The sequence below is a fragment of the Mustela nigripes genome, chromosome 4 (genome assembly GCF_022355385.1).
Source record: "Mustela nigripes isolate SB6536 chromosome 4, MUSNIG.SB6536, whole genome shotgun sequence".
Lineage (NCBI taxonomy): Eukaryota > Metazoa > Chordata > Mammalia > Carnivora > Mustelidae > Mustela > Mustela nigripes.
Window position 1 is genome coordinate 40,951,235 of NC_081560.1, and position 26,262 is coordinate 40,977,496.

Below are 26,262 nucleotides of genomic sequence, written 5' to 3' on the forward strand. Positions count from 1 at the left end.
TGTATTGTAGAGTTAATGTGCTTATCACAACAGGGACACTCTTTTCTAGTCGGAGGCACACTTAAGCCAACAGACCACCCAAGGGAGGAAGTGCCTGGTGCTAGAGCTTAAAGTTGATCGATGTCCATTTATTTTCATGAAAAAAAGCTATGAAAAAACTTGTAGAAAATGGAGGCAGAACCTAGAAAAAGTATAACTGAATTTTTCTGACTGCCCCCTTTATGTGGAGATTGGAAACGATTGGAAACTTGAATGATGAGGGCAGAAAAGGCAACAGGAGAGAGCACAAGGTAATGGAAACCTAGTGCTTCTCCCAAATATGAAAACAAATAGAGGTGCTGGCATTTCCATGTCCTTCTCAATACACAACAAGGTCAGATATCTAGGTTTGTGCTGACAGAATCCCTGTGGCAGGCAACTGGGCTAAAGATTCATATCTGAGTTACTTGAGGGACACCTCCAAGTTATAGCCATTGGGGAGTTCCCAAAAATCTGAGCAAAAGCTCTGTGTTCTAAATGCCCAAATGCCACAGACATCTGAGCTGCCAGTATTGTTGGGAAAAACCTATGATCACCCACATACTACTGAAAATTTGTGCCTGGTAATAACCAAAGGGTCTCAGGCAAGACCCTCTGCTAGCCTCACTTTTTACATATGGGCAGTGCTTTTCCCTAACATTGAAAAGCATTCCAGTCATTCATTCATTCCTCCACTTGATGGATATTTCCTGAATGCCTATCCCTATTATGCACCAAGGGCTATGCTTGGCTCTGAGTTGTCCTGGACAGATGCCACACAGTCTTTGCCCTGAATCAACTTAGTCTGATTGTCTAGGGGAAAGAGGCATCCCTCTGTCTGACTTTGGGATGGATCCGTTGATTCTTTCAGGATCTTAAGGAATTTAGGAGAGTATATCCAGGGGTGCCTGGGTGGCTCAGTGGGTTAAAGCCTCGGCCTTGGCTCAGATCATGATCCCAGGGTCCTGGGATCGAGCCCTGCATCAGGCTCTCTGCTCAGCAGGGAGCCTGCTTCCTCCTCTTTCTCTCTGCCTGCCTCTCTGCCTATTTGTGATCTCTGTTTGTCAAGTAAATAAATAAAATCTTTAAAAGAAAAAAAAAGAGTACATCCATCACCCATGGGTAGACAAATCATGCAGATGGACCTCAGAGGCAGATTAAGAGATTCCTAACCTCCAGATAGGGCTTTGCAGAGACCTTTATGTTCATCTCCCGTTAATCAGCCAGAATTGTCCACCCAGTGCTTTTGTGTATATGGATTAAGGGCTTTAAAAGACCATAACAACTTTGAAAAGTCCAAATTGCTCCATGAGATCACTAATGCTTATAGTGAATTACAATAGAATTCAAGAGAGCCATTTCCAAAACCAAAACCCAGGGTGTATTTCTGAGTTCAGATAAAGTATGGATTCTTTGATTCATCCATCATTCACTCATGAGGTTGCACAGCAGTTTTGTTTTATGCTGAGCTAGGAAACACACCTGCATCTGTACAGCTTACCTAACAGTTTCAGTGGCCTAGAAATCTCAGTCAACTCCTAAATGCCATCCCCCTCACTCCCCAACGCTTGAAAAGCGGCAGTGCGTCACTGTTATGAGGCTCTGTGCGGGATACACACCAGGGTATCTACCCTTCTGACCACCCAATCCAGAAGCTCCAAACTACTGGAGTGCATAAATAATGCAAATAAATTGTGCCTCCCAGGTTCACAGCCCAGGGGAATCATTCTGCTGGGAGACTCAGCTGGGGCTCATTTTCACATCTCTCCCGAATGGATCACAGCTTCACAGATGTCTTTGGTAAGTAATTTTGGCAGTAATTATCCCGGATGTGCCACCCTTTGTGTTTGGTCCCTCCTTGCTCCCTCTAAATGCGATGCCAACTCCAAACAGGTGCAAATCTCCCTCCTCAGCAAAATCTGTTGTAAAAAGGCGCAGCCACAACCATTCCAGCTTGGTTTATTTCAAACAATGTGATAAGAAATGTGAGGGCATTGTCACAGCCGGCTCATCACAGCAACTGTCCTGTCCATTAGAGAAGGGGGACCTCTGCCAGGTGGAAAGGAGACTTAGGCACAATGGGGAAACCCTGGTCATATGGCCACCTCGGCCGTGGTTCCCTTCTCCCTCTCCAAGAACCCTGAAACTCCGATCTGGAGAAATCCAACTACAAGAATTATAAATTCTTCCTTGACCCCTTCTTCTCAAACTAGAGAAATTGAACATACATCTAAACACTCCAACTGAACCTGTGCCAAGTCCCAAAACTGAACAGACATAGACTTCCCTTTGTAAAGGGGAGCAAGCAGGGAAACATCTGGATGTATAAAAAAATGCTCATGATCTCAACAGAGGAATGCTCTTTAAAAAAAAAAAAAAGGCAAAAAGCTTGCTGTAGGAGACAGAGTGGCATTTTGTACAATATTAAATTCAGGTTCTCAATAATGGTCAACAGGAGATTGTACCCATGAAAAAGGAGCAGTCAGACATCAGGAAAGACTACTTTGGGGAGAAAGAACAATAATCACCTGATGTAAAAATCCAGTGACAACACTGACAAGCAAGTTGATGATGCAAAAAAACAAGATTAGCAAACCAGTCCTCCTGCTGGGGAAATTCTGGAACTCAGAGAACCGGCATGCGGATGGGTTCTGGAGACTGAATAGGAAAACCAGAAAAGAGAACATATCAGGCAGAGAGGAAGTGGTGACCAAATAAGCAATAAAAGATAACTCAATTACTGAGTTGAAGGAATCCTTGTCTTCAATACTAAACCCGCAGTGAGCACAGGCCCAAGTGTAAAATAGACTCTATTAACCGTGTCTTCCTTTTTTTTTTTTTTTAATTCCAAATATAAAGAAAAATCTTGCAATCATTCTGCCCAACAACAACAACAAAAATCACCAAGGTACTTACTAGGAGGAAAAAAACATTTTAGCATCAGACTTACCTCTCAATGCTAACTTTTAGAAAATAGTAGAATAGCCTCGACAGGATTTTGAGGGTTGCATGTCAGAATTGTTCAGGCTGCCAAGATATTGTTTGTTCTTCCAGAAACTTATTCTCCATTTTCAGAGATTCAGAAAACATAACAGACCTATGCCCTCCTGAGAAAGATTATTTTAAGAAGTATTCCAGATTACTATTCCAACTATTCCAAATATTACTAGATTTCAGTATATAACATTATCAAATGTAAACAATGTAAAAAAAATCCATAAGGTTAAAAGACAAATGAAAAATGAGAACAATATTTATAACATATAAGGCGATATTTAAGTTCCCTAATAGCACACAGTTCCTGCATGTCAATAATAAATTTTTAAGTGTTTTAATAACATAACTAATAAATATAAACATAGTTTCATCTTTAATTGTAATCAAAGAAACACAAAATAATAGAATATCATTTATCATCTTTCAAACAGATAAAGCTTAAGAAGTGATAAAAGACCTATTTTCAGCAAAGATATGGTGAAATGGACATTTTCTTTCACCACCAAGAGTGTTTAAGTTGGTTGAACTTCTCTGAAAGGCAATTTGACAAAATATATAAAGTGACATGAAAATGATGGTGGTTTTAATCATTAATTCTTCATCTGGAAGTTTACCTCTAAAACTGATTAGTCATTTGCTCAAGAATCTGTGTATATGAGTATTCATCAAAGAGTTACTTATAAGAGCAAAAATTAGAAATTAAAAATAAAAAACAGGGATTAGACATGCAAAAATATACCCATAAAATGAAATGTTACGCAACCACTAATACACATGTCAGAGACATATTTCTTAGCAAGAAATATACAAATAATAATTTGTTAGGGGGCAAAAATAGGTTATGAAGTAATAATGTATGAACCAGTTTTGTGAATATGTAAGTGCATCTGTGTGTGCAAGCAAAGAAAATAATTGGAAGGTTGTGGATCAGTACATTAACACTGATATGTCTGGATTATAGAACACTGGGTAACATATTCTTCATTTTTCTTCAGTGAATTTGTACTATGTAGGGACCAAATATTGCAATCCAAGACCTGGGCTATCATTTTGTTTCGTTTTGAGCAAATAGCTTAAAAAACACCAAAGTACTGTTTTTCTTAGTATTTGTAAAAACCCTCCAAGGTAGGTGTTTCACAACATAGCTTCACTGTACACACAGATATCCAGAGAGGTTAGGTAGACTGCCTAAGGTCACACAGCTAACAGGTGGAAGATTCAGTTCCTTTCATTGTCATCTTGAATAAGCCACTTACCCAGAAACTCTGTAAATGATGGTAGGAACAATCTCAGGCAAGGCCATGTGTTTCATGATCTAAGGGCTGTGAAAATGCTTTGGACTCTATATTGGGTTCAAACTAGACAAAAAGTAGATTGACTCACAGCTCATGCAGTGCAGTGGTGGCAGCTAACCAGGCTGGTCCATGTCCTTGTGCTTGTCCTTCTTGTCCCACATCTGGGCCTCTGGAGGCTGAGGTGAAGGGTGCCTCTCCCTTTAGGGTTCTCCTGGAGAGAATGGCATCTCAGAAACTGTCACCAGAGCCAGCAGCTCACTCTATAGTGTGCGAATTCTCTAGGGAAGAGAAAGATTCACTGAGAAGCTAGCCCAGCAGTCTGGAGTCCTGACAACTGGGATTTGAATTCTAACATTTTTTCATCTGCTGTTTGCAACAACAAATTAAGTGAAATACTGCAGCTCAGCATTGTTGGTTTGGGTTGGGTTACAGGAGTCCCCTGGTTGCTGAAAGTTTTTTTTTTTTTTTTTTATGCTACTTTGCTTTTACAGAAGACCTACATTAGCCCCCTTTCTTCCCAGCCAAAAGAAATCTAAAGAAGATGTTCACTTAAAACAAAAACAAAAACAAAAACCGTTACCATGCTAATGTAGGTCTTTCAGAAAAGCAGAATGGCCTAACTCAAACCTTGAGAACTCTCCCTGTTTAGATAGCCAGGGAAACCTGTGTTTCCCACCCCACTCCCCTGTCATTTTTTGGCAGTAAATTATAGTCTTAGAAATGGCCAGCCACAAGAAGGGCAAGAACGTAGAGTTGATGTGGAAGCCAAACTGGGCGTAATGGTAATTGGGTTCATGAATCTCACCAACATATTAGTAATGCTGTTGGTGGTAGGGACAACACCACCGATTTAGCAGCATTCTGTCACCTATTTCAAGCCTTTGATGTTCTAGTGTTCTCAAAGGGGTTAATATACATCTCCAAGCTACAGATCAATCCAGCCACTCCAAGCCGGGGCCACTTCTGTGTTGTGCCATTTATAAGATGGAAGATGAGACAAGGATAATAGAGAAACATTTTGCTTAGAAAGTTAGCATTGAAAAGAAGGTATATCACCAAGTTATTATCAAAATAATGCTGTACAAACTACCCCACGTCTTAGGGACTTAAAACAGTCCCCATTTCTTCTCACTCACACATCTGTGGGTTGTCTAGGGTCAGCTAAACCCTGTTGGTCTTGGTTCCAAGCTAAAGGTTGGGTCTAAGTCTGTACCATGTATCTCTCCTTTCTCTTGGTTGGGCAGTCTATCCAGAAAGTATTCTTTTCATGGTAATTGTGGAAGTGCAAGAGGACAAAGGCCCCACACAAATACATTTGCTACATCATGTCCACAATCAGTACATTGGCCCAAGCAAGTCACACGACCATGCCCACGATCAGTGGGGAAGCAAGTATATCTGCTCAAAGTGAGAGAGGGAAGAAAGTAAATATTTGCATTATTGTTTTTATCTAATTATAAATGTTAAATATTCAATTGAGAAAAATAAGCAATACAGAAATTATTAAGAAATCATTAACATTCTCTTTAATCCTACCACCCGGGGAGAATCATTTTAACATTTGGGAGTATCAGATTAGTTTTAAAATATTCTCTTAATATTCTTCTTATTGTGGGAAAAAAGAAGATAGGAAGTCAGTACTAGAACCAATTTTGAGAGTTAAGAAAAAAAACCCCACCATCTTGACCTTTTCTCATTATTTTTCCATTCTTTCCCAGAACTCGACTCCTAGTGTTCATACACACACACACACACACACACACACACACACACACACATTATGTAGTTATAAGAGTAGCAAGTATGCAATTGGCCATTCTCCTTTTTTTCAATTAGCACTAATTATAATCATTTTTCCACATTGCTACTTAGTCTTTGTATTCATTATATTTGTCAGTGTTCTCTAGCATCTTTTTCAGTATACAAGCCATAATCTACTAAACCATCTGGCCACGACTGGATATTAAGCTGATTCATTTCTGGACTACTATGGATCATACTCCCTTAAAAAAAAAACTAATTTTTCAAACATATTATCTATAGAATCTCTTCGTTTGCCAGGGAGTCAGCATATATATATAACTACAATGCCTGGCAGACATCCATGGCATATGTTGAGCTCTGATGTCTCATGTTCTGATTGTTTGGCTTTAATACTTGTGGCAAGTAAACAAAATATTGCCAAGTACTAACCTGGGACCAACTGTATACCAAGCCCTGTGATAGAAGCAAATGACGCAGAAGTAAAGGGCATGGAAAGAACCAGGCCTTCAGAAGGCTTCAGGTCTTATGGGCAAATGAAGACCAGACTCCATAGCTGCTGCAATGCATACGCATGCCCCGAACTCAAGGAAAGAAGAAGTTCGGGCAGTCTGGTCCTCACAGGAAGGAGGGTCCCAGGAGCAGAAAGAGCACACAAAGGCTCACAGAAGTAAGAGGGTTCAGCATTCTGAGAAGAAGTCTAGTGTGGCTGCATTGATGATAATAGAATATGAAGTGGAGAAGGTATGAGAAGAGTCTGGAAAGGTGCATAGGAGACAGATCTCAGGGGTCCTTGAGGCCACATTAAGGAATTCAGAGTTTATCCTGAAGGCAGTAGGAAGCTGCCAAGGGGTTTTAAACTGAGAAAGAGCAGCAGTCATATTTGAATTTTAGAAATATCACCCTGATTCCAGTGGCAAGTTGGATTGGACTGGTGAGGGGTGAGGGGAGACAGGAAAGTAGACCAGCTAGGTTCTTTCTAGTGAAAGTGCCCTAACCTGGAAGAGTATGGTGAGGAAGAAAAGAAATGGGCAAACTCAGCAGTTATCTAGAATGCACAGTGGACATGTATTTTTCCCATACACTTCCCACCCTGTGGACTTTACAGCCAATTCCTGGAGAGATCAGCCTCCCGGAGGGAGATGTCCCACCTGACCGGCTTACCCTGGGGCCGTGAGGGCATCCACACATCAGAAGAGTCTGCTGTATCGACTGCACCCCCTTATGCAGGTCTTCCCTGCAGGGTCAAACCAGCTTTTGGAGACTCTACTGGAAGAGTCTGTCCCCCTAAGAAACTTCGGATGCCTCTGGCTCTTCTGCATCATACCCCTAACTCCCAGTAGTTATAGTGAACTTACAGTTCGTTGTCCAAACCTGAGGGAAGGGGGATCACCACTGGTAATTTTATGAGGATAATAGGCATTAATTAGACTGGCCCAGACAAACTGGGATGTATGGCCACCCAACTGATAGCATGACAGCCATGTTGGAAACCGACACCTTGAGCCAAGAGCCTTGCCCAGAGGAGTTTCCAGCCCCTAAATCATCTCTCTATAAAATAATCTTGGACTTTTAAGCAGACCTGGGTTCAAATCCTAGCTTAGCCACATACTAATCCTCCCTGAGCTTAATTTCTTCACCTAAAATATATATAAGTAATGATAGCTATCTCATCAGAAATTTGGGAAGATTTTACAAGAGGATGTTTTAAAATGGACTATTTATTTCTACCTGAATTTCAACTGAGGCCCCAAGACAATGTGAGCTAACAATTCCCACCTTCCGCGTTCAAAAATCAGAAGGACTTCAGCAGGACATGCACCAGAAGGGAGTGAACAATCATTTCTGCTACCTGTAGCAGAAGACCCACCTCAAAGGTCTAAGAGTTGAGGCAGGGCATGGCTGGTGTCAGCATGGCAGTGGGGCTCAGCTTTCCCCTCAGGGAAAGGGTGGACATGCTTCCCCCTCAGAGTAGGCGACCACTAGCGGACCTGGGTAGCTGTCTCCGGAGACTGGGGTCAAAGGGGCTGGTGTCCAACACTCTCATGAATAATGTAAGAGTGGTGACTGAGGAAAGAACGAATGTGTGTCCTGGGGGCAAGGACATGGACCCCAGGAAGGGAGAGCCAGCATGAATCATTACAAATCCTGGAGAAGATTGCCTGGAGATGACTGCACCATGGAGGGTAAACCAGTTGACCAGGGACTGGAGCATGAATACTAAAAGACTAGAGAGGCTGAAGAGAATGCACTGACTGCACCTGCAAGGTTAGTCACGTGTTCCCAGCAGGGCCTCTCAGAGCCCCCATTAGAGAGAGCCAGCTTTGGACATCAGCCCAGCCAGAAGAATCACATCTGATTATACCTCTTCTCCCTCCACCCAGCACCACCTGTGGTCGGAAGCCTCCGCTGTGAATTATTCATTAATTCATTTGGCAATAACAATAAGAAACAATCAATATAAGTAACATTTTTATGACCTATAATGTTATTTTCCAAAACAAACAAAAAACAAGCTGGAAGGGTAGTTTTCTTTTCCATTGTTGTGACTCTCTTTGATATCTGGCTAAAGACAGCCAGATCCCCATACCTGCTTCCCTCTTCAATCTGTTTTCATATGCATTCATGTAGCCTCTTGAAAACTACATTGTACCCTCATGGGTGAAATAAGAAGGCAAATGAAAAAGGCAAATCAAGTCGTAGAAGTATGAGGAAAATAGTGATCTCATAAACTCTCTGTGAGAGTCCCAAAGATTCCCAGGGTTCCCCAGACCATATTTTGAGAACCACTGTCACAGAGTTTTCCTGCTGCCTCTAGTGTCTAAACTTGGAGGATTTACAAAAGAAAGATGTGGTTGTGGAGTACCACAGTGCGGTTTCCAAAATTATTTACATCTAGAAATGCCAAAAAAGAGGTACTCTAAGATAGAATGTCTTAGGGCAAAATGGGAAACCATCAGTACATGGTGGACTAACCTCTCAACCCAAGATTCCCAGAGCACAGTGGGATATGTGAGGTTCCCCAAGAGAGTGTCCATGAGAATGCTCACTCTGCCCCTGGGTTCTACTATTTGAGAGCCTTTTAGTAATGTCACCACAAAGGAAGAGAACCTCCAACCTTTTGGCTAATTCAGCAGGTGGAACCCCTTTTAGTCTGGGTTTCTAGTCAGAGTCAGCAGTTAGCAGGGCCCAATCAGGAGAATAAAAGCATCCCAACAAGGGGATTTAATACAGGAGATTGGCTACACAATGTTGGATTTAATACAAGCAACTGATTACATCGGTATTAGAACTAAGAGGGAGTTTCTGAAGAAATTAATCATTGCTGACGCTAGGCTAGTGAACAAAAAGGAAGATGGGGGTTTATCAGAAGCTAGAGCAAGGCTGATGCTTGAACCTTGGCAGATCCTGTATTGACTGCCAGGGGCACACAGACCAGCCGCTACTGGGACCACCTTGGGATGTGGAGATGAGCGGGAAGTAGAAAAGGAAGCGGGAGGTTGGAGGCTGAAGGCTGCCGGAGGTTGCTGACCTCAGCTGGAAACCACAAAATAGTTCCTCTCTCATATGCCCCTCTCCCACCTGAGCCTCCCATTGGCTGGGGGATGCAGAAGAGCCTGGGAAGTGTAGTTTGCAGAGTCCAAGCCCATTCTGCAGAACAGAGACTAGACATGGGCTTAGAGACCAGAGGCCATCAGTGGAATGGGAGGCCTGGTTGGCTGCCTGCATGGTTTTAGCCAATTAGAGCCTCATCCTTTTATGTCCTTCTACACTGGGACCTGTCTCATCTCTAGAGTTCCGTAAAGGCTGCTCTTCACCCAATGTCAGATCCCAGATTCCCTTATGAACTACCTTTGAGGAAGCCTTCCCAAAATGACCAGAAGAGGGCAAACGAACAGGAATCACCTTTAAAAATGAAGACTCTGGGTCTTTCTCTGAGGGCTTTGGGTGACAGGGGTTCTGAATTTGGATTCTGTAGCATTTTTGCTACAGAATTTTGCTATTTTGCTTTGACACCAGAGAATATCCACCGTCCCGTGACCCCACCTGGCAATCCCTCCACAAACTCTGGTTTCATGCAGGAACTGTAGTAACCCCCAAGCTGTGGTGGCCTCCCCTGGGGTCTGCCAGTGGGAGTAGGTATGGTCAACAAAGACCCGTCAGGACGGCCCCAGCGTGTCTGGTGCTCGCATTTGCTGCGCCAAGTCATACATCATATCGTCTGGAAAGTGCAGGGAGTGCTAAAGAAGATCAGTGAATCATTGTTTCATCATAGGCCATTCTGCCATTTATGAGACTACTCAACATTTCTTGGCCTCTATCTCCCTATAAAGCAGAAAACGCTGCCGCAAATACATCGCCCCCTCCCGACTGCGCCTTTGAAACAGACTCCACGGCCTGGGGTATCTTTCCTGCCACAGCCTCTTCTTCTCTCCCCTTCTTGCCATCCTCTCGTTAAGCAGTGTGGCACCCGAGAGGCCTGTTTACAGCTAATTAGATTAGGAGTGTGTTCATCTGGAAAGATATTTGTAGTTCAATAAAGAGAGTGTGAAGAATCACCCTACTGGCTCCACAGAAACAAGGAGCCTCATTCCGCTGGGCGGGGGGCGGCAGAAAGAGGCTTTCGCCCGCTCCCTCCCTAAACAAGCCTCACTTCTCTCCAAGATACCCGTAGTCATCAGATGCAGAATGAGCTTCCCATGCCACAGGAAAGATCTCAGCTTAGAAAGATTGCAAAGCAAAGCAGCGAGCAAATTTGAAAACACTTTCGTGCTTTTTTTTTTCCTTTCAAAGGAAAAACAATCACTGCTTGGGATGTTTTGTTGAGAAAGAAAGGGAGGCAGAGAGATCATCAAGGGCAGCAGTAGAGGCTGCCCTCCTGCCTCTTTCCCATCTGCTCGAAAATTATTTCCAAATATTAAATGCTGCATTTCGCTGAACCAGAATTGCATGACGGGCTGGGGCTGGGGGAGTGAGGAGGGAGACGAGATTCTGAAATACAATTTTCCAAATGTTTATTTTGCTAGCGAAGGCTGTTGCCTGTACTATTATAAAATCTCGGCACGACCCCCGGCAGGCTGTTGTCTGTAGGGTAAGTAGGCGCAGATTGAATTTCGTACTGTGTCAAGGACAAAATGAATCCTTAATCTGGCTGCAGAAAATGCATATGCACCCGAGAGCCCGGCGGCTCCAGTCTTCAAGCCCACATGCGCTTCATTCCTTTCTTTGAGATGAGTGTCCAGGTCAAGTTTGGCTGCCCTTTATTAGCCCGCAGACAGTCCAGTATTATCAGAGCTCACACCCTGACCTTCCCTAACTTGCCCTGCTGGATTTAACAGTGAGCATGAGGCTTCCATAAAGCATAAAGGCTGATTTTCATGGCGCACGTAAAATATGAAAATCCTACCTCCACTAACTTCGTGTCGACTCCAGAAAGACTTAAGGGTTAGAATACTTGATTATTGTTTTTCCAGCTGAGGAAAGGCCAGAGTTCCATTAAACTGGACAAGATTACATTTTCTGCTCCTCAGACATCTTGCAGGCTGGCAGATTAAGGATGCTAACTGGTGAGAAGAGAAGCCTCAATCCATGGTACTTCTCACTTATTCTGTCAGAAAAAGAGAACTGTGTTCATCTTGGTGAATCCTCTCCAGCAGCTCTCAGGCCACAAGAGACAGAATGTTCTTCGATTCTCAGTCCCTGTTCATGGGCACAGGCCAGACGGGCTGTTGCCTTGAGGCCTGATCAATGTGATGCCCTTTTCTCCCTGCTCAAGGTGAGCATCTGGGGCTCTTACCTGCCAGCAAAGTATGATGTTCTCGGGGGCTCATTCTTCCAAAAACGTCAGTGATCTTAGCCCTCAGCAGTTTCTGCAAGAATTAAAAAGACAAACGCTCGTTGTTATGAAAAACTACAAGAGGAAATTATTTTAAGCTCCATACTTCTGAAAGACATTTATAATTAGCCAGCCCACATGCCTGCTCTCCCAGCACACGAGATGGAGATTTCGTCAGAGACAGGCAGCATGAGGCCATAAACACCTGTGCCAGCCGGTGTGCTGCTAAGACTCGAGGCAATCTCTTGCCCTCTAGTTAATTATATTTACCACGTTGCTTCGCTCTCCCTCAAGTTCCTCAACCATGAAATGGGTCTCAGGGAACTAACTCATCACAGGAAAAACATTTAGGATCTTGAACCAGTGGGGATGTAGAAAGAGGAAATTTCTGGCATTTAGAAATAATTTGGGCTGGTTGGAATTGATTGCTACACCCCATTCATTCATTAGTTCATTTAGCTAATTTCTTCCATGCCAGTCCTTGGAGTAATAAGAATAGAGATAGGCCAGCCCAGCCCTTCCCCAGTGCCGGGCTTTTGAATGATTTCCTGGGGATTTTTCTACTTAAGGCCATGGCTGGCAGATTGGTGAGAGGTGTGAGCAAAACCATAACTTCTAGAGGAAAATCAAGGGGAACATTCTGAAACACAAGGTCCAAAAATTTCAGGCAGATTAAGGGCAGGAGGGCTGAGCCAAGAATTTAAAGACTGATTGTGAAAGAGCCCATAGGAAAATAGATCAATAAGGAGCGAAAGGTCATGTTCTCTTGTTGGTAACATAGTTGTGAGCCAGCAAGTAGAGCAAGGAGAAGGGTAGAGCCTTTCTCAAAAGACTAGTTATTAATCCAGCAGGGTATAGGCTTAGCTGCTATAACAAAGAATCCAAAAATCTAGTGACTGAACATGGAAATATGCTTTCCTTTCATATAATAATCCGAAGAGAAGCAGTCTAGGGCTGGCAAGATGACCAGCTCACCCTCAACATGCAGCTTCTACCCCTGGGTCTAAGGGGGCTGCTCCTGCTTTTGCCACCTCTCACCTGTAGGAAAGAAAAAGGACCAAGTGAGGACACGCACATTCCCTGGGAGAATCTGACTTAGAGGTGGCACACATTACTCTCTCAGACACTTCACGGTGAAGAACCCAGTCGCATGGCCACACCAGGCGACAGCAGAGGCTGGGGAGGAGTGCCTGGCTGGGCAGCTGTGTGCCCAACGAATGCCCTGGGAATTCTACTAAAGGCAGAGAAAAAGAGATAAGGGTGGACAGGTGGAGCTTTAGATGTGAAAAGCAGGCTCTAACCTCAAAGAGCTTGAAGTCTACTTGGGAGGATAGACAAGTAAACTCACAATTATAACAGTAAGCAGATATTACCGTGTGTTTACCAAACGCCAGGCACTGTACTTAGCATTACCTCCTGTCATATGAAATGACTCCATTATATATATTTTATAGATGAAGACATGAAGACTTAGAGAGGTTAGCTAACTGATCCAAGATAATGCAGTTAAACATGGAACCCAGATAAAAACTGATTCTGTCAGACCCTAGAGCAGAAGTCAGCAAATTATGGCCCTTGAACCTAATGCAGCCCTTCCCTTTTTTTTTTTTTTTTTGTAAATGAAGTTTTAACACGCATTCATTTACAGTCAGTTGCTGCTTTTCCACTACCGTAGCAGAATTGAGTAGTCACAACAGAAACCAAATGGCCCTCAAAGCCTGAAATATTTACTATATTAGATGAAATATTTAGTAATATATATTAGTAATTAGTAATTACTATAATTAATATATTAGTAATTAGCTGGGCATGCACAGGGTGTGACGAGAGCTGGAGGAGAGCCCCTCACAGAGAAGAGGTGGGCCCGTCAAGGAAGCCAGGATTTAGCTAACTCTTGACTAATGAGCAGCGATCAATCAGTAAAGACGGTTGAGTAGGAAGAAGAGCTTGAGACAGGCCTGGAGGTCTGAGTGGCCCACTGATAGTAGAGTGGGGTGTGAGAAGAGGTTAGGACAGGGGGTGGTGCAGTGTGATGGAGGATATTGAATAGCTACACTAGCTCTGAAAGCAGTGTTTACCAAACCTGGCCAATCACGACAGCCATTAAAAATAAGGATTCTAAGACTCCACCGCAAATCTATCCAAACAGGATCCATATCTTCAAGAAACTCCCCACAAGATTCTGGAATACACTGCTGAAGATAGTAGGGGGAGAGTGAGAAGGCAGGGACCCTGGCCACAGGCTCTGGTAACCCAGGGCCATCCTACGTGCAGGTTGGAAGGCTAGAAGCAGTGAGGTTTGTGACAGCTTCTCGGTAGAAGGTGAAAGAGGGGAGAGGAAAAAAATGAGATTATCCTTTATGAGTGAGACAGTGGGGCGTGACACCCCAGTTCTGGCCTTGTCATGAGGTATCCCCATGGTGGCTTCCCCTCTTCTCACCTCTATAGCTTGGCTATGGACTTTGGACTTTTAGAGTCTAAGTTGGATGTTACCTCTCAAAAAGGGAGAACTACTCCATGCCAGAGTAAGGGACAGCCTGGCTGCTTTAGAAATGACCAAACCTTTACAAATCAAAAGAAACTATCTGAAGAGGGACCCTTATAATATGATATGCATGCCTTGTTGCCTGTTCCTGGCCCTTAGAAGAGTCATTTTTTTCTGTTTGTGGAAGAATTTGTTTCCCAGGCTCTGTGTAAGAATTGAGTTGTGATTATTTCTGCATAACAGTGGGACACTTGACTGGGTGGCTCAGTTGGTTAAGCGGCTACCTTCGGCTCAGGTCATGATCCCAGCATCCTGGGATCGAGTCGCACATCGGGCTCCTTGCTTGGCAGGGAGCCTGCTTCTCCCTCTGCCTCTGCCTGCCACTCTGTCTGCCTGTGCTTGCTCTCGCTTCTCTCTCTATGACAAATAAATTAAAAAAAAAAAAAAAAAACAGTGGGACACTTGAAACTCTTATTTTCTCAGTTTTATGAATTTGGATACAGTTCTTCAATCAATCACTCTGGAAGTAATGTTGGAGGGAATTGAATTCTGTGGAAGAAATCCAACTGCGCGATGCATTTTCATTTGGTATGGGGCAGTTAGATAAAGCATCCCTTGACTCACTCATTGAATAAATAAATCATGGGGTTAGAGCTTAAATAATAGATAAAAGAAAAGGGGAAAGAAAGAGACTAAGAGGAGCTGACAAGGTGAAAAAATAGATAAATAAAAAGAACTATATTCAGGGAAAATGATGAAAAATTGTTGCCCGCTATTCTGTCCTCTTTATATTTCCTGGTCACATTTTGCTAGCAATCTTTATTTGACTATTTCTTCACTGCCCTGTAAGGTTTTGGACTGGCATAGGGTCAAAGATGAAATGCCACTCCTTTTCCCTGAAAATTACTTATTTAGCGCTGGCCAAAGTCTAAATGTGCCTTCAGTAGGCATCGTGGCAGGAGCTGAGCAGTTCTTGTTACTGGTCATAACAACAGATAGGGCAGTGGATAACTGGCATACTGGTTATTTGGGTTTGTTTGAAGACCTTGTTCATCTTCCTTGTACATAATACGATGAATTCAGCCTTGGAATTTTGCATATGATATTGCCAACACTTGAACTCTCTCTTCCCTTGCCTCTCTTTGCCTGGCTCCCTCTTAGCAACCTCACAGGACTCACATGGGATAACAATTCTTTCAAGATTCCTTCCCCCACCCCCGCATGTAGGATGGATGTCCTTTCTAGCACCCTGGGCTTCCCTATCAATCCTGCTAACAGCTAACTCTCATTGAACACTGATAATTCTGAACTTTTTGCATGGTTTTTCCATTCCAATCCTCTCACCCACCTGATGAGATAGGTGCTGTGTTGAGTCCATTGTACAGACAAGGAAAGTGAGATACAGAAGAGTGAAAGCAAGTCTTCAAGGTTACCCAGCTGGGAAGACTTTATTTTCCAGCCTGTGAGCTCCAAGAAGGAGGAACTTATGGCTGCCCGGTACGATGGTCAACAGATGCTTCTGTCCCTCCCTCTCTGCTCTCTTTCTCTGTATGTTTAATGAATTACTGGGCCACAGGGACCTCAGTAGGAGACTCACTTGACTGCATATGGGATTCTAAAGTTTGTAGCATCAAATTCGGAGTGAAATTGCATTCTTGGTGTTGTCTATATCAAAGCATTAGCCTATGTGAATGATGCTGCCCGACCGAGTTAAGTAAGAGATTGCAGAGGCAGAAACCAAATGAAATGCACTTTCCCCGCTCTCCTAGAGCTTCATCTGCCAGGCCGCACGGGAACATAAACCTTCGGGTCAGCAGTGTGTGTTGTGCGCCCTGACTGCCTCTCCCCAGATGCGAGGACAGAACAGGCCCTGCGCATATGTGAGTGGGGTGTGTATGTAGGTGTCAGCTTACGATCACAGATCATTTCTGTATGCATCCCCAAAACACTCATGCTGTACTCCTCATAAGTTATGTAGGGCTTCCATGTAAGAGAAACAGAGAGGAAAAATGACGGCCACTCCTGGGTTATCTGTAGCTTTCTGAACTTTTCAGCCAAAGCAGTATCCAAGAGACCATCCACTCAGTAGACACCCAGGAAGCCTCATTTTCAACAGCTGGCAGACCAGCTTAGTCACATGTGTGATTCTGTGAGATTTAGCAGTTTAGGGGATAAGCAAGGACCGTTAGAACTCCAGCGTGCTTTAAGCCTCTCTCTTCCTAGCCCCACTTGAACCTGGGCTCAAATCCCCACCCCCTACTACCAGCTCTGTGACCTTGGCAAGTCACCCAGACTCCTTCTGAATTCTGTCTGCCATGGGTCCCGTGCTGCCCAGCTCCTCCCCAGAAAATAGACTCTTCTGTGGCCCAGAACCAGCGATGGGAAACGCCACGGTAAACTTTTTTGTTTGTTTGTTTTGTTTTTTTCTGTAGGTTCAAGTAGGTTGAAGCATGCTCATTCAATTTACTGCTGTTTGTCTGAGGCCTGGGTACTCATTGCTTTCTTGAGAGGTAGTGTCCAGCATCTGATACAGGTAATTTCTCAGGAAGTGTTTGTAGGAGGGAGAGTGGCAGGAAGGAAGAAGCGAGTCCCTGTCTCACAGAGATGTTTGATGAAGTTAAACAGGGTGTGTAAGTTTCCGTGTCTCGGTGCCTGGCACATAAGGGAAATTCATTACTCTTTCCCTTCCCTACTCTGGCCTAAAACACAAAAGTTATCTGGGAAACGTAGCACATGCAAACATCATGAATGGATATATGTTCACTTACTGGATCTATTCACATGTCAAAGTCTAAAGGAATGGGACCAGAGCAGGAGAGTTTATGTGAAGGTCAAGGAGGGCCCTTCAAGTTTCGTGAGTTGGTATTCCTATAAGGAAGGGCTTTAAGGTAGTGGCAGCGATAGGAGGAGGAGAGGCGGGGGTGATGAGATTGAGATGCAAGCTGAATGAGGAAGTCAGAGCGGGCCTTTGGGATTGAAAGGCAGAGAAGGGTAGCCTCATCTGCGCCACCTGCAGGACAGATGAAGTAGTGGCAGACCACCTGGAAGACTCCTCTTCCCAAAACTAAAGAGAGAGCAGCCTCTGATTCTCAGGCCTTGAAATTCTTGCACCATTATCAAAAGACCAGCCTAAGAGCTATCTTCTTCTTTGAGTAAAACAACAAAACCTGTCTGCTTTGACAGTTTAGTTCCTGGGAGATAAATTTTAAAATACTAATTTAACTGAGGATGGTGTTTTTTATTTATTTTTCCAACAGAATATTAGCTACAGATTCTGCCAAGTGACTTTCTGTTATTTGAGAATAAACAACTTAGATCTAACCCAGTTAGTGGTATTGGAAAAGGGAGTACATAGCATTGCTGGATAGGGAGGGCTCGAGTGGAAACAGTGAAATAAAGGCATCAAGAATATAGTCCCTTGGGACGCCTGGGTGGCTCAGTGGGTTAAAGTCTCCGCCTTCAGCTCAGGTCATGATTCCAGGGTCCTGGGGTCGAGTCCCACTTAGGGCTCTCTGATCGGCAGGGAGCCTGGTTCTCTTCCTCTCTCTCTGTCTGCCTCTCTGCCTACTTGTGATCTCTGTCAATAAATAAATAAAATCTTAAAAAAAAAAAAAGAATCCCTTTATCATTGGAAGATTGGCAAGACCACACGAATGTGTGATTGATTGATACATTTACTCTTTTTCTCTCACTGAAGATGGTTTTAAGAAACCCAAATATAAGTTGCTCATTGAGGTTAGGGCTTAAGATATATCCAAATCCAAAGTATTACGTTTTCTGAATATGCATTAAAAATGAGAACTAGTGGGCTTACTCAGTGCACATACACACAGAGAATAATGTTAAAATATCACACAAATATAGTATATACATGCCAATTATGACATAAAAACACTTTATGTCGCTGATAAAATCAGAATAACATCTGAGGCAGTGCTATAGTTGACTTAGTGCTCACTGAGCATCTGATGCTCTTTACAAATTGGGGAAATTTTTCTTGGTAAATATTAAGTCTTTCCACATATGTACATTTAAGGTACATTTAAGACGAGTTTCCTGAGAACATAAATGCTCGAGAGGAATAAGCAGGAGTTGATGAGGGAGATCTTAATTTGCATCTTTCCTGCCTTAAATGCCTGAAATATCTTGGGTATAATGTTGCGTGAATAAGGCTTTTAGTGTTTAATGTGATATGACTTAAACATTCTCTTTTTCTAGGGTCTATAAAACCTTTGCTATTAATGGCCATTACTTCTCATTTTTATCTACCAGATTTACTAAGGAAGAAAAAGTATGTCGAGGCTTCCATTTGTCTGCTCAAATCTGTTCTATTATCTGGCTATAAACTTCACTTCTCTTAAACCTGGGACAATCCACTTGGCAAGGGACACTAGGTGACCATCCAAGCATGATCCTTTACATAGTGTAGGGCTTCTACTTGTCAACCTGCTCTTCTCGCTGTCCTTAGATCCTCCCGACGTTGCTTTTGAAGTAGAGAGAGTAATATCTGATAGCCATCGGAGATAGCAAAACTGACACAATAGTGAAGTTCATTTTCCCTGATTTTGCACAGCTAGGAATAGTAAAACTTTGCCATAACACCGTAAGTGAAGTCAAAACACAACCAGGAAAACACATATGTGTGTTATGTTAGAGTTAATCAAGTGACAGGGAGAAACCTATGCAGCTGACCTTCCTGGGCCTTCCGGGGCTCCAGGAGCCAGATGCAGACCCATCCTGGTCCCCTCTGTGATTCAGCATCAGTTGCCATCCGCTCTGGTTTAAATCTTGGAGGGGATGCTTCCAGGACTGGTTGGGGCTTCTTTGAGAGCATCAAGAAGTCCCAGAGTCTCCCACGTGTTTGAGATCCATTTCCTCAGATGGATCCAGCAACTGATCAATTAACTGAATTGAGAGACCCCGCTTCCCAAGATGAGGTTGCTGGCCATTTCCTCACCTGTCCTACCCCTCCCTCCCCGTTTGCTCTTCCCCAGCTGGGAAGATAAACACTTCACCAGCCACCCCCGCCTGAGAATGGGGCTGGATGGGATATGGAAACCACTGCCAATGTATCATGTCCAAATTGTGGCATTTTACCGTACTGGAAGAGCCAGCCACAGAAGTCAGAGCTCCTGGATTTCTAAAGTAAAGTCTTTTCCTACTTTGCTGGCGCAGTTCCGAACTGCCGTCCCCTCCATTCTGGCTCCAGGCTGCAGAGAGCATCAGACTTCCTCCCTGTGCCAGCAGGGTTCCTGTCTCACTGCCTAGGAAAGGTGGAGCCAGCTGCCCAGAATGAGAAGCCTAGTTCGCTTCCTGCCGGTTCCCCAAATCTGGGGTGGTCATTATGCAGATGACTGAGAAAAAGGACAGAGAATGGTTGCCAGGAGTGTTGTGTCCTTCTTTTAACTTCTAGTGTCTTCTACAGGCTACTAGCTTACTTAGCACAGCGCATGAATTCTGTCTTCATCTCACAAGCCACTCGCTGATTCGCTACCTCCTCTTAAAACGTCTGACAAGTTTCATCCATTCTGCTTGCTTTCCTTGTCTTCTCTGGAAGAACTGAATATTCTCAGATCCTACAGCAAACACACTTTGTAAGCAAAAAGACCTAGCGAAAAAATAAGGTTTAAAAAAAAGAGAGAGAAAACATATGATTTATGCTGGCAACAGAAAGAAAAACCAAAAGAGAGTATCTGACTCACAATAATGGTGGAGTGTTGAGCAGAAAGTGGTGGGTGCCTCCTGCTAAGGAGAGGGAGACGGGTGACAAAGTGCCAGTCACTGGAACTGCATGGTGCTTCAAGACTCATCAGGAGCCTTTTTTCCTGACCTTGTCTCTACTCCTTTGACGGAGACACATTGTAACTGATACATTAGTATTGTTATATAATTAATACCTAATTATTATAATTACTAATGATAATACACCATTGTTGTTGTGAATTAACATTGTCAGTCCCAAGAAGCCATCCTTCTGAGTCACCTCTCTGCCACTTCCAGCCTCTCCTGTGCTGGAAATCACACTTGGGACAAGTATAAGGGGCCCTCACCCGCCTGGGCCCACATCCGCTCCCAGCCCCTGGCAACCACATTTCTACTTTCTGTTTCTATGAGTTTGACAACTCTAAATACCTTATATACATGCAATCATACAGTAGTTATCTTTTTTGTGAAACTGGCTTATTTCACTTAGCATAACGCTCTTAAGTTTCACCCACTTTGTAGCCTGGGTCAGAATCTCCTTCTTCTTAAAGGCTGAGTGGTATTCCATTGTATGTCTACACCACAGTTTGTGTATTGAAACTCAAGTTTAACTGGGCGTCCTCTATTTTTACCTGTTAAATTTGGCAACCCTGTGCTAAACACATCAGTCTAAATAAGCTTCTTCTAGAAATTAGTCCAGAATAGAGATTGATCCCAGAAGGCCTTTATAAAAGGAAACATAAGGGGACATAGCTGACATCATTTTTTGGCTGTTGATTTTGTACAAACCATAGAAACATGGTTCAAATGAATCCTGGTTTTGTCAACACTCTGTGTCAGGAGTTCTTGAACTGGAGTCTATGCTAGAGAGGCAGGGGGTCTGTGAACCCCTTGAAATTGTAGACCCCGTTAAGTATATGTGCCTCTTTGGAAGAAAAGGAGCCAAAATTAGATTCTCACAGGTGCCTGAGACTCCCAAGGAGGTCAGGAGACCGTATCTTATTGACTGAGGGCGTAGCTTTGAACTCAAGGAAGACATTTTTGCTGGAGGCTTGGGTATTATTTCTCTTTAGACAGTTGATTTCCTGAATATCTCAACTAAAATATGAAGAAAATTCAGCACATTTAAAAGAGTCGAAAGTTTACTCATCTACTGCAGCATCCCTTTCAAATGAGGGATGAGCCGAAGCTGCCATGCATTTCACATCTTTCACAGAAGCTGAATGGAAGCCAGTTCATGAGTGATGCTGATCTTTGTGAAGCTTCTCATGATAGAGAGGCATATGCTTCATATATGTCAAAGTCTCTTAAAGAGATTAAGAAAAAGAGAGTAAGAGAGAGAGAGGACAATGCCTAGGCAATCAATAATTTTACTATCTATAAAAAACAAATGACTGTTTTTATAATCACCACTTTATTTTTTCTTTAGAAATCCTTCATCGATTTACCAGTAGCTCTTACCAATGAGCTCGACTGGCCCCAGCTCTCTGGTGTTACTGGGTTTCTGGACTCCATTAGTGGGTATGTATGTTTGACTACCTTTAACCTTTCAATGTATCTATGTAAGGAAAGAACAAGAAATGGGGCTTGTTCCCAAGATGTTGAAATGGGAATCATTAGGAATTTCTTCTAGAACATGAGTAATAGACTAGAAACCCACCACTGACATAGAGTGCACTATGCAGTGGGATATAATGCAAATTGTATTTTTTTATTGACATACAATGTATTATCTGTTTCAGGGATACAGATCTGTGATTCATCAGTCTTACACAATTTGCAGTGCTCACCATAGCACATACCTCCCCAGTGTCCATCACCCAGCCACCCTATCCCTCCCACCCCCTCCATTCCAGCAAACCTCAGTTTATTTCCTGAGATTAAGAGTCTCTCATGATTTGCCTCCCTCTCTGGTTTCATCTTGTTTCATTTTTCCCTCCCTTCCCCTATGCTCCTCTATTTTGTTTCTCAAATTCCTCATATCATTGAGATCATATGATAATTGTCTTTCTCTGATTGACTTATTTCGCTTAGCCTCTAGTTCCATCCACATCATTGGCAATATTTCATTCTTTGATGGCTGCATATATATACCACATCTTCTTTGTCCATTCCTCTGCTGATGGACATCTAGGTTCTTTCCATAGTTTGGCTATTGTGGACATTGCTGCCGTAAACATTTGGGTGCACATGCCCCTTTGGATCACATTTGTATCTTTGGAGTAAATACCAAGTTGTACAATTGCTGGGTTATAGGGTAGCTCTATTTTCAGCTTTTTGAGGAACCTCCATGCTGATTTCCAGAGTGGCTGCACCAGCTTGCTGCAAATTATATTTTATCACTGCTGGCAAGGAGGGAGTATTCCTGCTGCAGAGGCACAATTGTTGACCTCTAATGGAAAATACATAAACACTTCACTGAATTTTTCTCACTCGGGGACAAGGATGTTTATGATTATTCACTCTCAGAAATTAATATTTATAAAGGTAACGGCTAAAATTAACAGGGAAGTCACAAGGTCCTGGAATCACCCTGGCTTTAATGCTTTGAATTTGAAGGTGGAGACAATGTATGGCAAATCTGAGGGACACATAATCCCAATCTGCTGTGTGCAATTGGGTGCTGACTCAGAACGTGGGAATGGCCATTCATAGGTTAGCACCCTATTTTTTAATTTAATAGAGGACACTGTGTATCATGAATAATTTAGTTGATTATTATCTTACTATCTTCTCTCACTCATCTAAGTACTCATTAAATACCACCTCATCAGGCAGGAGCTACAGATATTTCAAAGGTAAATAGGGCTTGACTGATCTCTACAGACAATTACAACCAAGTAGGGCAGATAAGGCAATGTACAAATGATGATAGTAGAAGAGAGATGTGCCAAAAGACAACTCTCAACACAGAGCTGCAGAGTCATTGAAGAAATAATGCATAGAATTTATCAACGGCCACTTCTTTGGGGGATGTTAGGCAAGGGGGCCCAAACCCTGAAGGATTTACGAGATTGGGGTAATGAAAAAGGTAGAGAAGAAACTAGGAAAAGTAACCATAATTACTCATAATTATGTAGGAATCATCTGTGAATGTAGGGAAAGCAGAGGAAAGGCATTTTCAAATTTAAGTGTAGTTTTTCAAGTTTAATCATGTGAAAAATTAGGTTAGTGTAATAATAATAAGAGTGATAGGGAGAATAAGAAGTAACCTTTGTGAGGCATTCACTATATACCAATCACTGTCCTGAGTGTTACATAGAGGTTTTTCTCATTTCATCTCTATGCAAGGGAGATGGCATTAATTTCTTTCACAGCCGAGGAATCTAAGGATTAAGTAGACAGGTTAAGAAACTTGACTAGGGTCCCATGTTAATAAGAAGTGTTGCAGTCTCTCGTCGTGAAATCTGACGTCATGTTGTCTCAGAGAGTGATTTGGTGTGGATCTTCCCAGCCCCCAGCTCCCAATCTTTGTGTGCTCTTTCATTTCAGCCATGGGAATGTGGCTATCTGGAGTCACTTTGTCACTCTGTCTGAGGGCATGGCTACGGGCTGAAGAAATGACTAAAAGCTAAAGGAGCCCTTCCCCAGGGAGATGTGGCATGCATTGCCTCAGAGGTCTTTCAAGGAGCCCCTTTCTAGGGCACCCATGCTGCCAGCGGTCTGGGGCCCCCTATTCCCTAGCCTTGGTCCTTCTCTCCTTAGCTGCACCTTCTGTTGTCTTTGTCACTTGGACTACATCTAGAGATGGCTCGGCTGGAGCAGCTTCCTGGAAGAAAGACTCTTACTGATCTCCCACTGCCAACATTAGAACGGAGAAAATATTTAAGTGGGCTTCCACCATCCAGCCGTGTATAATACTACCTAGAAGTTTCTCTGTATTAAGGCTTTTATGACAATAACAAAAGGAATTCATTATGAGAGAGAAGTGGACATCATTTACTATAATTTTGATGAAAGCTTAACTTTAAGTTGAACCCTATAAAATTCAGCCACTTTTTGGCCTAAAGCCTCACAGAGTTGCCATTGAAGAAATAACCAGTCTGATGTTTAAAATTAATTGCCAAGTACCTTAAATCTTCCCTGGACTCATGCAAAGAATGAAAGACTTCCCTCAGCAGGCCCAGCCGAAGTGAAAACTCATTTGCTCATTTCTTTTCACTTAAAACACACACTCGCCAACAGGTGCCCCACATCTCCTGCATTGAATTTTCCCGCAAACTCTACCCCAAAATAGCTCCTGCTCCCAAGTACACTGTTCAGTTGTTTTAGGGTTTTTCTCTGGGGGTGGGGAATTGGGGGGGGTGGTCCCCTGTAATCCCATCAGAGCCCAGCAGGCAGCCAGATCTTCCTTAGGAAAAAGGCAGTGGGGAGAGAGGGAGAGGAAAGTTGCCAGTCTTCAGACTCGCATGGGTTATAATCCTTCTAAGGGCTGTGCGGAGACATTCTGACTTCATCTCACAAAGGAAGCGACTGTCTAGGTGCGTGTTATATGAACACGGGGGCATCCTGAGCTAGTCCGTGCTGACTTTGCACAGTGTGAGACTCTGTGTTGCCATTTACAAAAACTCAGTCTGCCTGTACAGATCCCTCAGTGTGACTCTGAGTGCTGTCCTTATCTGTTGTTTCTAAGGAGGTGAGCACCCCCACTGGTGGGCTGTCAGGTCCCCTACCCTGCCAGAGCTTTCCTCTGTGTTTCTGGGGCCCCAGGCTATCTAGTTGTTTCTTTTTGCTACCTGTTTCTGTGTGCTCTGCCTGTGTCCTCTGCCACCAGCTGGAATGGGAAAAAATATATTCCGTTCCTTTAGATAGAAAAGGAACTTCTCTGGAATGTGAGTTGCCGTGGACTCCCCCATTAGGCAGACACAGAGCATGACACCCGCTGTGTGTCACCATTCTGGATGTGTCCCTCCCACCCCAGCAGGAGGTCCTGTTAAACTAGCTCTGTAATCTCATGCAAAATATACCTGCATATAATCTATGCTGAGCCAGTCTCCTTCTTAAAAGAATGAAGATTTGTAAAGTGTGTAAAAAATATTAAAGATTAGCGTATGATAAAGATCCTTTTCTGGTGGAATTGGGAGAATGAAAAGAATGTTGACCCAGAGGCAGCATTTGTGAGCCATGTAGACAGTTTCCACAGGCATTTGGAGCAAATGTCCTTCTGAGTCCAAATGCTTATCAACACAGGATAGAATGTATTGATTTCTCTGTTCAACTGGATCTCTAGAAAGTGCTTCCTGTTATCTGGGATCAGCCTCATGCTTTGTGTATTAACAATGTTCTTTGTAATTGTACCTTTGGAAGCAGAAGAATGCTGTTTGGGAGAGAAAATGGCTGCTTTCCTTTTTCCAATATACCCTTCAACCGTCAAAATTTAATATCTTTTTTATAAGATAAATGTAACTAATTGAAATTACACACATGCATTAAAAGACAAACACAAGCCCTTACTTTTACAAATCTTTACACTCTGGGGTACCTGGGTGGCTCAGTTGGTTAAGCATCTGACTCTTGGTTTTTGGCTCGGGTCATGATCTCAAAGTCATGAGATGAAGCCCTGCTCAGGCTCTGCATTGAGGGAGTGTGGAATCTGCTTAAGGTTCCCACTCTCTCCCTCCCTGCCACCACAGCTAGCGCATGTTCCCCGCCCCCCTCTCTCTCTCTCAAAAACAAAAACAAAAAACAAAAACAAAAACAAAACCTTACATCCTTCAGTTGAGTCAACATTAACAAAAATCTGTTCTCTTAACTCTCAGGCTCCAGAAAATTCAAAAAGCAATTTCCTGTAAAACCATGTGTTTTATTTTGTCTTCTTAATGTGGTTCAGAAAGCAGTTGAGTGATTGAAAGGCAAAAACATAAAACAAAAACCCACCTTGTGAGGTTGGTAGCGTGGAAGCTGGGAGCCCAACGATAACTAACACTGGGAAGGAGAACTATAACTGTGAGTGAGAAGAAAAAGGTATTTTTTTCTAAAGATTAAAAAAAGTACTTCATGCTCAGATCACCCTCAAAAGCAATTAGTGGAAGAGAAAAATCCTATTTAAGGGAGAGAATCCAAGTCCCAGTAACAAATATGGAAATATGGGGAATAATATCAAAATTCAGGTAGGAAAGACTTTTAGTTTAAAAGCAATATCTGAAATTACAGAGCCCTGTGAGTCA

At 43.1% G+C, this 26,262-nt stretch overlaps 1 protein-coding gene across 4 annotated transcripts in view; it reads left to right on the forward strand.

Moving 5' to 3' along the window:
* The window catches only part of AOAH (acyloxyacyl hydrolase), a 160,671-nt gene that overhangs the window by 71,117 nt on the left and 63,292 nt on the right, over positions 1 to 26,262 (forward strand). For all 4 annotated transcript variants that reach the window (XM_059395657.1, XM_059395655.1, XM_059395659.1 and 1 more), the window contains 2 exons: positions 1,724 to 1,818; positions 21,525 to 21,616. In XM_059395657.1, the coding sequence (XP_059251640.1) occupies positions 1,724 to 1,818; positions 21,525 to 21,616 (187 nt within the window). The remainder of the gene's footprint in view (positions 1 to 1,723; positions 1,819 to 21,524; positions 21,617 to 26,262) is intronic.